The 12,765-nt window shown below is 34.1% G+C and overlaps 2 protein-coding genes across 2 annotated transcripts in view; one reads left to right on the plus strand and one right to left on the minus strand.

Moving 5' to 3' along the window:
- LOC112520908 (probable leucine-rich repeat receptor-like protein kinase At1g35710) overlaps nucleotides 1–1,723 on the minus strand; it is a 2,562-nt gene extending 839 nt beyond the window's left edge. Inside the window, exon 1 of the mRNA XM_025129533.1 lies at nucleotides 64–1,723. Coding sequence (XP_024985301.1) covers nucleotides 64–1,723 — 1,660 coding nt within the window. The remainder of the gene's footprint in view (nucleotides 1–63) is intronic.
- Nucleotides 1,724–9,761: 8,038 nt separating this feature from the next.
- Nucleotides 9,762–12,230, plus strand: LOC112521612 (LRR receptor-like serine/threonine-protein kinase GSO2). Its single transcript, XM_025130575.1, has one exon. It carries the CDS (start codon nucleotides 9,777–9,779, stop codon nucleotides 12,102–12,104), a length of 2,328 nt encoding a protein of 775 aa, XP_024986343.1. The 5' UTR covers nucleotides 9,762–9,776; the 3' UTR covers nucleotides 12,105–12,230.
- The last annotated feature ends 535 nt before the right edge of the window (nucleotides 12,231–12,765 follow it).

Below are 12,765 nucleotides of genomic sequence, written 5' to 3' on the forward strand. Positions count from 1 at the left end.
TGAATGTTGGCTGTGGAATTTCGATCATTCTTGTGAGGTTCGATATTTCCTGTGGTATACTACCTGTTAGCTTGTTCTCAGAGAGATCAAGGATTCGAAGATTAGTGAAGTTGGAGATTGTTGTTGGGATAGATCCTTCAAAGGAATTGTTTCTAAGAACTAGAACTTCAAGATTTGGGCTTTCAGGAAGAGCATCTCCGAAATATCCTGTAATATCATTRTCATGAAGATCGAGGTGTSSAAGATTRACCAATTTAGTAARATTCCAAGGCAGCTTGCCAGAAAACTTATTCCCACCCAAACAAAGAACTACGGTATTTATAGGAAAAGTGGTTGGGATGTTACCAGAGAACTCGTTGTATGACAAGTCTAAGTAATACAATYYARGATTATTGCTAGAAACAKGGRGATTGTGRCCTGAAAATTTGTTTCCAGACAAGTCAAGAATGATGAGTTCGTGCATGTTGGACATGGATATTGGAATTTGTCCGGAAAAATTATTTCTTGACAACATAAGCACACTCATGAATGTGGCGTTGCCGATGTTGTCTGGCAACTTCCCAGAAAAATTGTTCTTGGACAATGTAAGAAAATATAAACTTGTAGATTCAAATAAGCGATGTGGGATAGATCTAGTGAGGTTGTTGTTGGATAGGATGATGCGTCCTACGTCCATTTCGGTGAGCCAATATGGGAATCTTCCCTCCAATTGATTCATGCTTAAATCAAGATAATACAAGACCTTTTGTGTTGAAATCCATTCAGGAATTTGGCCAGAAATTTCACAGGAAGGCATAGAGATATGGGTTAGGTTACATCTTGGAACAATCTTTGCTTTGTCATTCCAAATCAACTTGTTTCCTTTTCCACCACCAAGGAACAAACTCTTCAATGTTGTGATGTTGAATATCCAAGTTGGGATTTCTCCAGTTAGCTTGTTCTCTTGGAGAAGAAGGGTTCGTAAGTTGCTCAAGTTTTGGATCGATGATGGTATCGGACCCGTTAACTGGTTGTTGTGCAGGACAAGTGTGGTCATGTTGGGCAGGCTCCCTATGCCACTTGGAATTTGCATGGAGAATGAGTTATTAGATAAATCAAGTATTTCCAAGTCTTTCATGTTGGCAATCGAACAAGGGATTCTACCAGAGAACTGATTACGTTGAAGGGAAAGCTCTCTTAACTTCGTCAGATTTCCAGTCTCTTCTGGGATGTTTCCGGTAAGATAATTACCATCAAGTTGCAACGTTTCAAGATTTTGATGCTTACCAACTTCAGGGCTTAAAATACCATTAAACCCATTGTCTCTTAGATGAAGAACTCGAAGAGAAGTCAAATTCCAAAATTCAGGTGGAAAGTTTCCCTCGAACCTATTTAAGCTCATGTCCAGGTAACATAAGTTCGTTAACCCAAAAAGTTGGTAGGGAATGGATCCCTTAAACTCGTTTTTACTCATGTCAAGGTGGACCAGTTGGGTGAGATTTCCAAACCCATCTCCTGGGATATCGCCTACAAACCAATTCCATGAGATATCAAGTAGTTTCAATGATCGGATATGGAAAAGCGGAGTCAAGACATGAAAGAACACCGCGGTCGGATTGTCCAATGTATGTGTGATGTTGGATAGGTGGAGCTCGGTGACGGTTCTGGTTTTGCTGCAACTAACATGGTCCCAGGAGCAACAATCGGAATTGTGACTCCATGACGGAAGTGGATGAWGATTCATATCATAATTGAAATGGAGGAAATTGGTGAGGTTGGATTTGAAATTGAGAAGAGCTTGTTTGTGATGAAGAGGACAAGAGAATGATGGGATTAGAATGAAATTGAGCATGAACAAGACTAAGAGTGGTGTGTTTAGGGTGGTGGCCATGGTGATAGGGATTTGTAAATGGAGAGTAGTGTAATGTCTTTGTTGAAAGATGGATGTGCAATTTATAAAGATAAATGATTTGTGATGGTGTACCATTTGCATGTCAAATCAATGGGTATCAGTTTGAACAAGGTTTTACTATATGTTAATATCAAGAGCAGATATTTCTTTGAATAAATAAAATATGTATCAATTGAAAAAATTGATACAAGTAAAGTTGGTTGATACATGATATAAAATTATGTATATCGATTATAATTGGTTGATATATAATACAAAAGAAAAATGTGGTACATACCAGACTAAAGGGCCGTTTACCTAGGCATGAGAATGAGCCCCGACCCGTCGGGGAACCCGGTCCACCCGCCCCGGTTGGGGCCCTAAATCGGGGATGGGGACGGGGACAAGGACAGGGGCGGGTATGGTACTCCCCGTCCCATACCCGTTATATATATTAATTAATAAATTATATTTATGTATATATATTATATATATATATATTATTTATTTCAACTAAAGCATTAGTACATAATTTTCTATTTCCTATTTCCTAACTAGTTTTATAATCTAAATTTTTTATTTTTTGGATGTTAATATGTAATATTTTGGATGTTAAGTCAAAATGCAATTACTCGATAAGTTTTGTATATTACTCGATATGGTTTTATATTACTCAATATTTTTTGGTACATGTAACTTTAAGTTTTTTTGGATTTAATTTTTTTTTTTGTTTTAGGTTATTAGTTCTTATATTATGTTGTGGTTTTTTTTGAATTAAATTTTTTTGTTTTTTTTTTTGTTTTAGGTTTATTGAAAATGTTTGAGATTTAAACATGTATGGTCTCTCACATATTTAATTTGAAATAACTTATATAAACATGAAAAAAATCCCCATTTCCCCATTGGGGATGGAGTTATGATTATATTCCCTAGCGGGGATGGGGATGGGGACGGGGACGGGATAAAGATAAGTAATCGGGGACGGTGATTAAGGTCCACGTCCCATTCTCATGCCTACGTTTACCAAACATTCATCAAGTAAGCGCTTACCAACAAAAGTCATCAACTTCACTTATCTTATTGTCTAACATTTCAACCATCAAAATGGATTATTGTAAGCATCTTAAACCACGTAAGCGCTTACCAGATAAAAGTTTTGTCTCTCACTTATCGGGTAAGACTCTTGGTTTTTGTCATACGTCTTATCGAATAACATTACAAAACAAATGACTTTTACCCACAAAAATCATCTAGAGAAATTTTCGTCAGTGATTACCAACAGATTACCTAGAAAATACCAAAGGTTCCGGTAGAATCCAATATTTTTCCACAAATTACCAAGTAGGGCCTGGGAATATGTCACTGATTTGAGTTTCCCACATTTATCCACCAACAATTTACCCACCAACTTTTGTGACAATTTTGTGATGAATCCTCTTTTAGTGACGAATTTCCCATGGAGATCTCGGTAGGTAAAAATCTTCCATTTAGTAGTACAAGAATTTCGGTCCTTTCCATGCTCAATCTGTAAAATAAGTGATATTGGTAAGCATTCACCGGTGAGTGTTTAGTAAATGCTCCTTTATACATCATTTTATTTAAGGCAAAATGCGACAAAACTTACTTTAGTTTATATACATAAAATCAAAACATTTAATAAAAAAAATAGAAAAAAGACCAAAAACACTCGTCACATAGCGGCTAAAACTCAACGGCAGAGGTAGAGACTAGTTCCATACATTTTTATAAAGTACGATGGCTAGACGGAATAAGGTTCTATATTTTCCTTTGGTTTTATGTTTTAAATATTTCAAATATTTTTGGAATATAGTGGTAACCTATTTTGTAAGTATTCATAATGAATGTTGTGGTACACATTCATGATGGATAGTATTCATCACGAATATTCACAATATAGGTTGTTCATGTGTCCCTAAATGAATCTGTCCCTTCAAATATAATATCTGATTTATAGATTTTGATATTATTTTAGTACTTTTTAATACGATTTAAGGAGCATGATAGTAAATTAAATATAACCAATGATCGGGTTGGACCGGTCCCAAACCGGTCCTGGTTCCAAGTGATTGGAGTGACTGGTCGGTCCTGATCAAAAATCATATGATTGATCCTAGGCCCGCAACCGATCCTAGTCATGGTTCTTCGTAACGGGCCCCAATTTCAGTGTCGGACCTGACCTGTTTTTTATATTTATTTAAAAAAAGTCCTTTTAAATCATTTTTACACAAAAATGTTATACATTTTTTTATAATTATGATTTCTCTAATGAGTATTAAAATACACTTTAACTATTATATTTACTTGAAAAAAATCTTGAATTTTTTTAAAAGATTTTATTATAATTAAAAAAACTTAAAAAATGAGCCCCTATGCAAAATTGTGCCGAAAAGAACTTGAAAATCAGTCCCTATAAATAATTGGTCCCAGTCTTGGTTCCATAACCACTTACACGCCGGGCTTTGAATTTACAGAAATCTTGTAAATGGTTCCAAACAGTTGGGCCTTGACCCATTCTCACCCATCGCAATCAGTCCCATCCATTGCCAAACCTGTTTGGCCATCTCTAGGATGGACTATATACGTTTATTTTGACTTCCACAAGAAGACTCAAGGAAAGTAACGAACGTTATGAACCTTTTTTCTTTAATCTTATCTTATTTTAATCAATTAAACTAATATTATTATTGAATATCTTTCAAATAATGTCACAATACAACATACATGACTATATTAAAACACATCACTAACCATATTTTCAATATCTATACTATATTATAAAACATTTGACAAAAACTCTTAAAACCATTTTTATGCATAAAGTATTGTATATTGATGTATATTACTTAAAATTCAAGATTACAAGTAAATTATGTATAAGTACAACTTATTGAAGCTCACTAAATGCGGATAAACATAATCAAATAGAGGATAAACATCTCATTTTAAAATATAAAAAATCTAAAATATAATTAGTATAATTATATCAAGTTTTAACAAAATAATTAATTATTATATTTATAAGAAAATTATATTATTAATCTAAATATAAATCACTTCGTTATTGAACCAAATTAAATTACAATAAAAAAAATTGAATTAAAAAATTACACAAAAAATTTGAATTTTAAATAGTTAATTTGATACTAATATCGATATATTTTTGTCAAATTTTTATGATATATTCAAATTTATATTTTATTCAAAAATAAAAACATCAACGTTTTTTCAAAATCACATAAGACCATACTACAACATCAACTGAGATAAAAAATAAAATAAAATATTAAAATCAAGATGTATCTCGTTGTATTGCGCGAGTACCCTTCTAGTGTTATAATAAAATAACCAAATATTATGATTATTTTATGAGAAATAAAATATATAAATTATTAAAACACATGGTTAGGCACTAAAAATTACGAACCAAACCGTACCGATTGGTTTTAATAATTATTCGAATGAAACGAAACGGTCACACCAACCTACATAAATGTAAATGGTAAACGTAGCATAAATTTCTTAAGATAAATCAGATGACAAAACGTCTTAATATAAATATTATTGTTTTTTAACATAGGTTATACTTATTTTCAGTGATAAATATATATATCTAAAAGTTTTTTTTTTTTTATCATAGTACAATCCATGTAAAAATGGTCTGTTACTGAATAAATTAATATATAATTTTATTAAAACATTTAACTTACCTTTTATTGCATTAAGTTGTCTGAATTACTGAAATATTTTAACCCATACATAATTATTACACTTTTACTGGAATAGATTTAAAATCATCTGTGTGTTTGGTTTGTATGATTTGGAATGAAATTGAATTCCATTATTTATAAATGCTTTATAAAAAAATATAAAAATAATTAAGTTACAATTCTATTAATCGATTATTATAAAACATATGTTTTTAACATTTTTAGAACCTTATTACATACAATCCTACGAAATCCTGTAAAATCCCAAACATTCCCTAAGGATTTCAAAATCCTATGTTCGTAAGATTTCAATTAAATCTTAGGATTTTAAATCTGGACAATCTAACAAACCAAATATGAGGATTGGAATGGATTTGAAATCCAAATCTCCCAAAATCAATTCCATTCATTCAAACCAAACGAGACCTAAAGATTTCAAAATCCTATGTTTGAAGGATTTCAATTAAATCATATGATTTCAAATGCAGACAATCTAACAAACCAAACATGAGATTGGAATGGATTTGAAATGCAAATCCTCCAAAATCCATTCCATTCCTTCAAACTAAACGAGACGTTAAGGATGACCGCATTTACATTGACTCGTGGAAGATGGGTCACGTGGAAACAAAAAATAATTGACAAGAAGACGGGGAAAACAAAAATCACAAACTTTCTCCTTCTTGATTTCTTTTACGTTAAAAGATTCGAATAGTCTTGGAAAAATTAATTGGCGTAAATCGTGGATTAATGGTTTGAATATCAACCGCATACGAGATGGTAAAGTTTAGTTGAACAGATTGAATAATATATCAAAATATGTAAAAAGAATATCGTTTGTCAATGCAATTTATATATATATATATATATATATATATATATATATATATCAATCATATCATATATTTTTTTTGATTAACCTGGATATTCAACCCGCTATGTGAGCCGACTAATCCCAGGTCGACCACCTGCTTTGCAGATAGTCCGGAGTCACCACATTTGAACCTCCGTGGCCACAAGGGGATTTTATACCTCCTTGGATTTGAACATGTGACCTCCTGATACTTTTGACATTTGGAGCCAAACTCAAACCAATCAGGCACCACCCTTGTGGTTAATCATATCATATATTTAAGTTTGTCATTCGAAGATAACATATTTGTTGTACAAATATTATATCGTTTATAAGGTTATATATGTTTTTTTTTTTTTTAACGAACATGTTTTTTCAAATCTTAAGGTGAAACTCTCTGTAAATGTGCTCTAGCTAAACAAATTTGATAGTAAATTTGAACAAACTTCTAAATTATTGAATTACTAGCGTTGTGCATCGTCTGCGTTGCTCGGTGATGATAATATGCTTTAAAACATTTTGGCTACATTTATCTTACCTCTTGCATTCATTCATTCGATGTGACCCTAAGTTCCTAACATAAATTCAGAAAATTTAATTTGTTTTTTTGTTTGCGAATGAATCGGCCAAAAAGACCCAACTTTTAATGTTGCCACAAACCGTTTAGTTTTTATATTCATATATGAATTTATTTCCCTATATTAAATTATCATCTCCATATTGATGTTGGATACCCAAAACCAATACGATGATTAAAAAAATTAGAATATTGAAATCATCGGTGTCATGTCATTCTCTTTGGTTTTTCATTTAAATGATGAAGTATTTATAAACTAAAATTAACTGTTTAATCCAAAACATATTAAAGTAAACATAAATCAACATTCATGTAATATCCATGTGAAAATATATGGAACCTCCATATCACTCTTTAAAAGAGTTCTTCAGGAGATTGATCGACTTTATAAGCTAATGATCTAATGGTCTAAAGTTGCACGGTGACAATTTTGTGATTATTGAGAAGTTTAAGTAAAACAAATACGAATTATTGCTAAGTTCGGGTCCTTCAATAGCTCGTTCCCCCACATCACTAACCATATTTTCAATATCTATACTATATTATAAAACATTTGAGAAAAACTCTTAAAAACCATTTTTTTTAAATAGGTGTTAGCCATTTAATTTACTTTTTATCTTCTATCAAACCACAGGGACCAAAAATGTACTTTTCTCTATTTTATATTTAAACCACAGGGACCACAAATGTAATTTACTCTATTATAGCTCATTTTACCCAGCACACCATGAATGACGTCCCCTCTCGGCCACCACTTGGTTCTATTAAAATTTTTTTTTTTTTTAAAATGTACTTTTCTCTATTTTATATATATATTGTATTCTTTTTGCATATTTTGATATATTATTCAATCCGTCCAACTAAATTTTACCATCTCGCATGCGGCTGATATTCAAACCATTAATCCACGATTTACGTCAATTAATTTTTCCAAGACTAGTTGAATCTTTTAATATAAAAGAAATCAAGAGGAAGAAAGTTTGTGATGTTGTTTTCCAAAAGTCATGCTAAGAAGTCTTCTTTTCAATTAATTTTGGTTTCCACATGACCCATCTTCCACGAGTCAAAGTAAACACGGTCATCCTTAATTATTTATTTATTAAAACAAATCGTTATTTCCGACATTCACATGCAAGCCTCCTTCATCCATGTCTTTTTATTTGTGTGCTTTTTTCGAATGTGGAGAACCAAATCATTGGATCCAAATCAATTCTTGAACAGGACATTCAACTTCTGGTAAAAGTAAACGTATATAGTCCATCAGACCGGTTGTTAGGCCTAGGATCAATCCTATGATTTTTGATCGGGACAGAGCAGTCACTCCGATCACTTGGAATCGGGACTGGTCCAACCCGATCATTGGCTATATTTAATTTACTATCATACTCCTTAAAATCGTATTAAAAAGTACTAAAATAATTTCAAAATGTATAAATCATATACTATATTTGAAGGGACAGATTTATTTAGGAACGCATGAACAAACTAAATTGTGAGTATTCATGATGAATATTATCCATCATGAATGTGTGCCACAACATTCATCATGAATACTCACATAATAGGTTACCACTACATTTCTAAAATATTTGAAATATCTAGAACATAAAATCAAAGTAAAATATAGAACCTTATTTGTGATACATATATTATTATGGTTTTTTTATTTTCCTTAGTTTCGCCCGTAAGGTTTAAAAACTACCGTCTAGCCATCGTATGGAACTGGTCTCTACCTCTGCCGTTGAGTTTTAGCCGCTATGTGAGTGTTTTTGGTCTTTTTTCTATTTATTTTATTAAATATTTTGATTTTTATATATAAACTAAAGTAAGCTTTGTCGCATTTTGCCTTAAATAAAAAGAAGTATAAAGAACCATTTACTAAACACTCATCGGTAAATGCTTACTGATATCGCTTATTTTACAGATTGAGGATGGAAAGGACCGAAATTCTTGTACTACTAAATGGAAGATTTTACCTACCGAGATTTCCCTGGGAAATTCGTCACTAAAAGGGGATTCATCACAAAACTGTCACAAAAGTTGGTGGATAAAGGTGAGAAACTCAAATCAGTGACATATTCTCAGGCTCTACTTGGTAATTTGTGGAAAAACATTGGATTCTATCGGAACCTTTGGTATTTTCTAAGTAATCCGTTGGTAATCACTGTCGAAAATTTCTCTAGATGATTTTTGTGAGTAAAAGTAATTTGTTTTGTAATGTTATTCGATAAGACGTATAACAAGAACCAAAAGTCTTACCCGATAAGTGAGAGACAAGACTTTTACTTGGTATGCGCTTACCGCGTTTACCAATAATCTATTTTGATGACCGAAATGTTAGACAACAAGGTAAGTGAAGTTGCTGGCTTTTGTTTCTAAGCGCTTACCCGAAGAATGTTTGGTTAACGGCCCTTCAGCCTAATATGTACCACGTTTTTTCTTTTGTATCATATATCAACCAATTATAATTGATATTTATAATTTTATACCATGTATCAACCAACTTTACCTGTATCAATTTTTTCAATTGTTGCATATTTTATTTATTCAAAGAAATTATTAACATAAAGCAAAACCTTGTTCAAACTCATACCCATTGATTTGACATGCAAATGGTACACCATCACAAATCATTTATCTTTATAAATTGCACATCCATCTTTCAACAAAGACATTACACTACTCTCCATTTACAAATCCTTAGCTACCATGGCCACCACCCGAAACACACCACTCTTAGTCTTGTTCATGCTCAATTTCATTCTAATCCCATCATTCTCTTGTCCTCTTCATCACAAACAAGCTCTTCTCAATTTCAAATCCAACCTCACCAATTTCCTCCATTTCAATTATGATATGAATCWTCATCCACTTCCGTCATGGAGTCACAATTCCGATTGTTGCTCCTGGGACCATGTTAGTTGCAGCAAAACCAGAACCGTCACCGAGCTCCACCTATCCAACATCACACATACATTTGACAATCCGACCGCGGTGTTCTTTGATGTCTTGACTCCGCTTTTCCATATCCGATCATTGAAACTACTTGATATCTCGGGGAATTCGTTTGTAGGCGAGATCCTAGGAGATGGGTTTGGAAATCTCACCCAACTGGTCCACCTTGACATGAGTGAAAACGAGTTTAAGGGCTCCATTCCCTACCAACTTTTTGGGTTAACGAACTTACTTTACCTGGACATGAGCTTAAATAGGTTCGAGGGAAACTTTCCACCTGAATTTTGGAATTTGACTTCTCTTCGAGTTCTTCGTCTAAGAGACAATCAGTTCTCTGGTAGAATCCCTTCTTCGATTGCCAACATGAAAGACTTGGAAATACTTGATTTATCTCGTAACTCATTCTCCATGAAAATTCCAAGTGGCATAGGAAGCCTGCCCAACATGACCACACTTGTCCTGCACAACAACCAGTTAACGGGTCTGATACCATCATCGATCCAAAACTTGAGCAACTTACAAACCCTTCTTCTCCAAGAGAACAAGCTAACTGGAGAAATCCCAACTTGGGTATTCAACATCACAACATTGAAGAGTTTGTTCCTTGGTGGTGGAAAAGGAAACAAGTTGATTTGGAATGACAAAGCAAAGATTGTTCCAAGATGTAACCTAACCCATATCTCTATGCCTTCCTGTGGAATTTCTGGCCAAATTCCTGAATGGATTTCAACACAAAAAGTCTTGTATTATCTTGATTTAAGCATGAATCAATTGGAGGGAAGATTCCCATATTGGCTCACCGAAATGGACGTAGTACACATCTTCCTATCCAACAACAACCTCACTGGATCTATCCCACATCGCCTATTTGAATCTACAAGTTTATATATTCTTAACTTGTCCAAGAACAATTTTTCTGGGAAGTTGCCAGACAACATCGGCAACGCCACATTCATGAGTGTGCTCATGTTGTCAAGAAATAATTTTTCCGGACAAATTCCAATATCCATGTCCAACATGCACGAACTCGTCATTCTTGACTTGTCTGGAAACAAATTTTCAGGCCACAATCTCCCTGTTTCTAGCAATAATCTTAGATTGTATTACTTAGACTTGTCATACAACGAGTTCTCTGGTAACATCCCAACCACTTTTCCTATAAATACCGGAGTTCTTTCTTTGGGTGGGAATAAGTTTTCTGGCAAGCTCCCTTGGAATTTTACTAGATTGGTTAATCTTGGACACCTCGATCTTCATGACAATGAAATTACAGGATATTTCCGAGATGCTCTTCCTGAAAGCCCATATCTTGAAGTTCTAGTTCTAAGAAACAATTCCTTTGAAGGATCTATCCCAACAACAATCTCCAACTTCACTAATCTTCGAATCCTTGATCTCTCTGAGAACAAGCTAACAGGTAGTATACCACAGGAAATATCGAACCTCACAAGAATGATCGAAATTCCACAGCCAACATTCAATAGCATGTCTTTGGAATTAAATATTGTAATGTATGGCATCAAAATGGACTTTTTCATTGAGGACTTGATAGTGAATTGGAAGAACTATTTTCAAGGCTTATCGAGTCGTAGCCTTGACATATACTCTTTGTTGGACTTGTCCAACAATAGAATCTCTGGTGAAATTCCGACATCGTTAGGCAATCTCAAAAGTCTAAAAGCTCTCAACATTTCACACAACATCATCTCCGGGCACATTCCGGTGTCTTTTGGCAATCTTAAGGGAATAGAGAGCTTGGATCTGTCACGTAACAAAATCTCAGGTACGATTCCTGTATCACTATCAAAGTTGGGTGAACTGACAATTCTGGATGTGAGCAACAACAAGTTGACCGGTAAGATACCTCTAGGCCGGCAAATGGACACGATGAATGAATTGAAGTATTTTGCCAACAATAGCGGATTGTGCGGAATGCAGATTATGATCAAATGTCCAGAGGATATCCCACCATCAGAAGGAAGAGAGGAGGCCGAAGATTATGAGAAACTGTCATGGATTTTTTGGGAGGGAACTTGGATCGGTTTTCCGATTGGGTTCTTCTCATCAATCTTGATCATGGGCTACTTACTGAATTTTCTTGGGGTCTGCAAATTCTGGTGAACGTTTGTAGGAGTGGTTAGTCCATTGTTCAATGTTTTCTCATACAATCTTGTAATTGAGCCTAAAGTCTAAGATCTGTTGCGAGTGCCCTTTGTTTCCTCGGTAATTAGAATTCCTGATCTACGTGTTGCAGTGCGTTTCGCGTAATGACAACTCGTCTCCCTGCATATATTTATTCTAGTAAAAACAAGTAAGAGTCCAAGTAGACTGATCGATCTGAGCCCATTCCTTCTTTATAGATCTTTTTTTTAATGGTAGCAAACACGAACCTCAACGATTGAGAATCAAGCAACGCTGTGTATGTAAATAGCCGGACAAAAAAGGAGTTGACCGAACCTGGAAACCGTAAATCAAGGAGATGATGGTTTGGTTTTGTATCGATCTTTACAAGGAAAAACCCACGTTTTGAGATGGGGGCTGTTTTGGGACCCGGAGAATGCAGAGATGGTGGAGAGAGGTCGCCGGAGATAGGGTCTGGACGACGGAGGTGAAGAATACACGGGGAGGAGGGAGACGGTGAGGAAGAGTGCCCGGAAACAGGATCGATGGTGCGGGGAGGACAGACATGAGAGAGGAAGAGAGTGCCGGATATTTTAAAACTTACATAAATAGTAATAAATAATTATAAATAAAATTTAAATACCACTAAATTAATTATTAA

Source organism: Cynara cardunculus (genome assembly GCF_001531365.2).
Source record: "Cynara cardunculus var. scolymus isolate 2C chromosome LG 11, CcrdV1, whole genome shotgun sequence".
Lineage (NCBI taxonomy): Eukaryota > Viridiplantae > Streptophyta > Magnoliopsida > Asterales > Asteraceae > Cynara > Cynara cardunculus.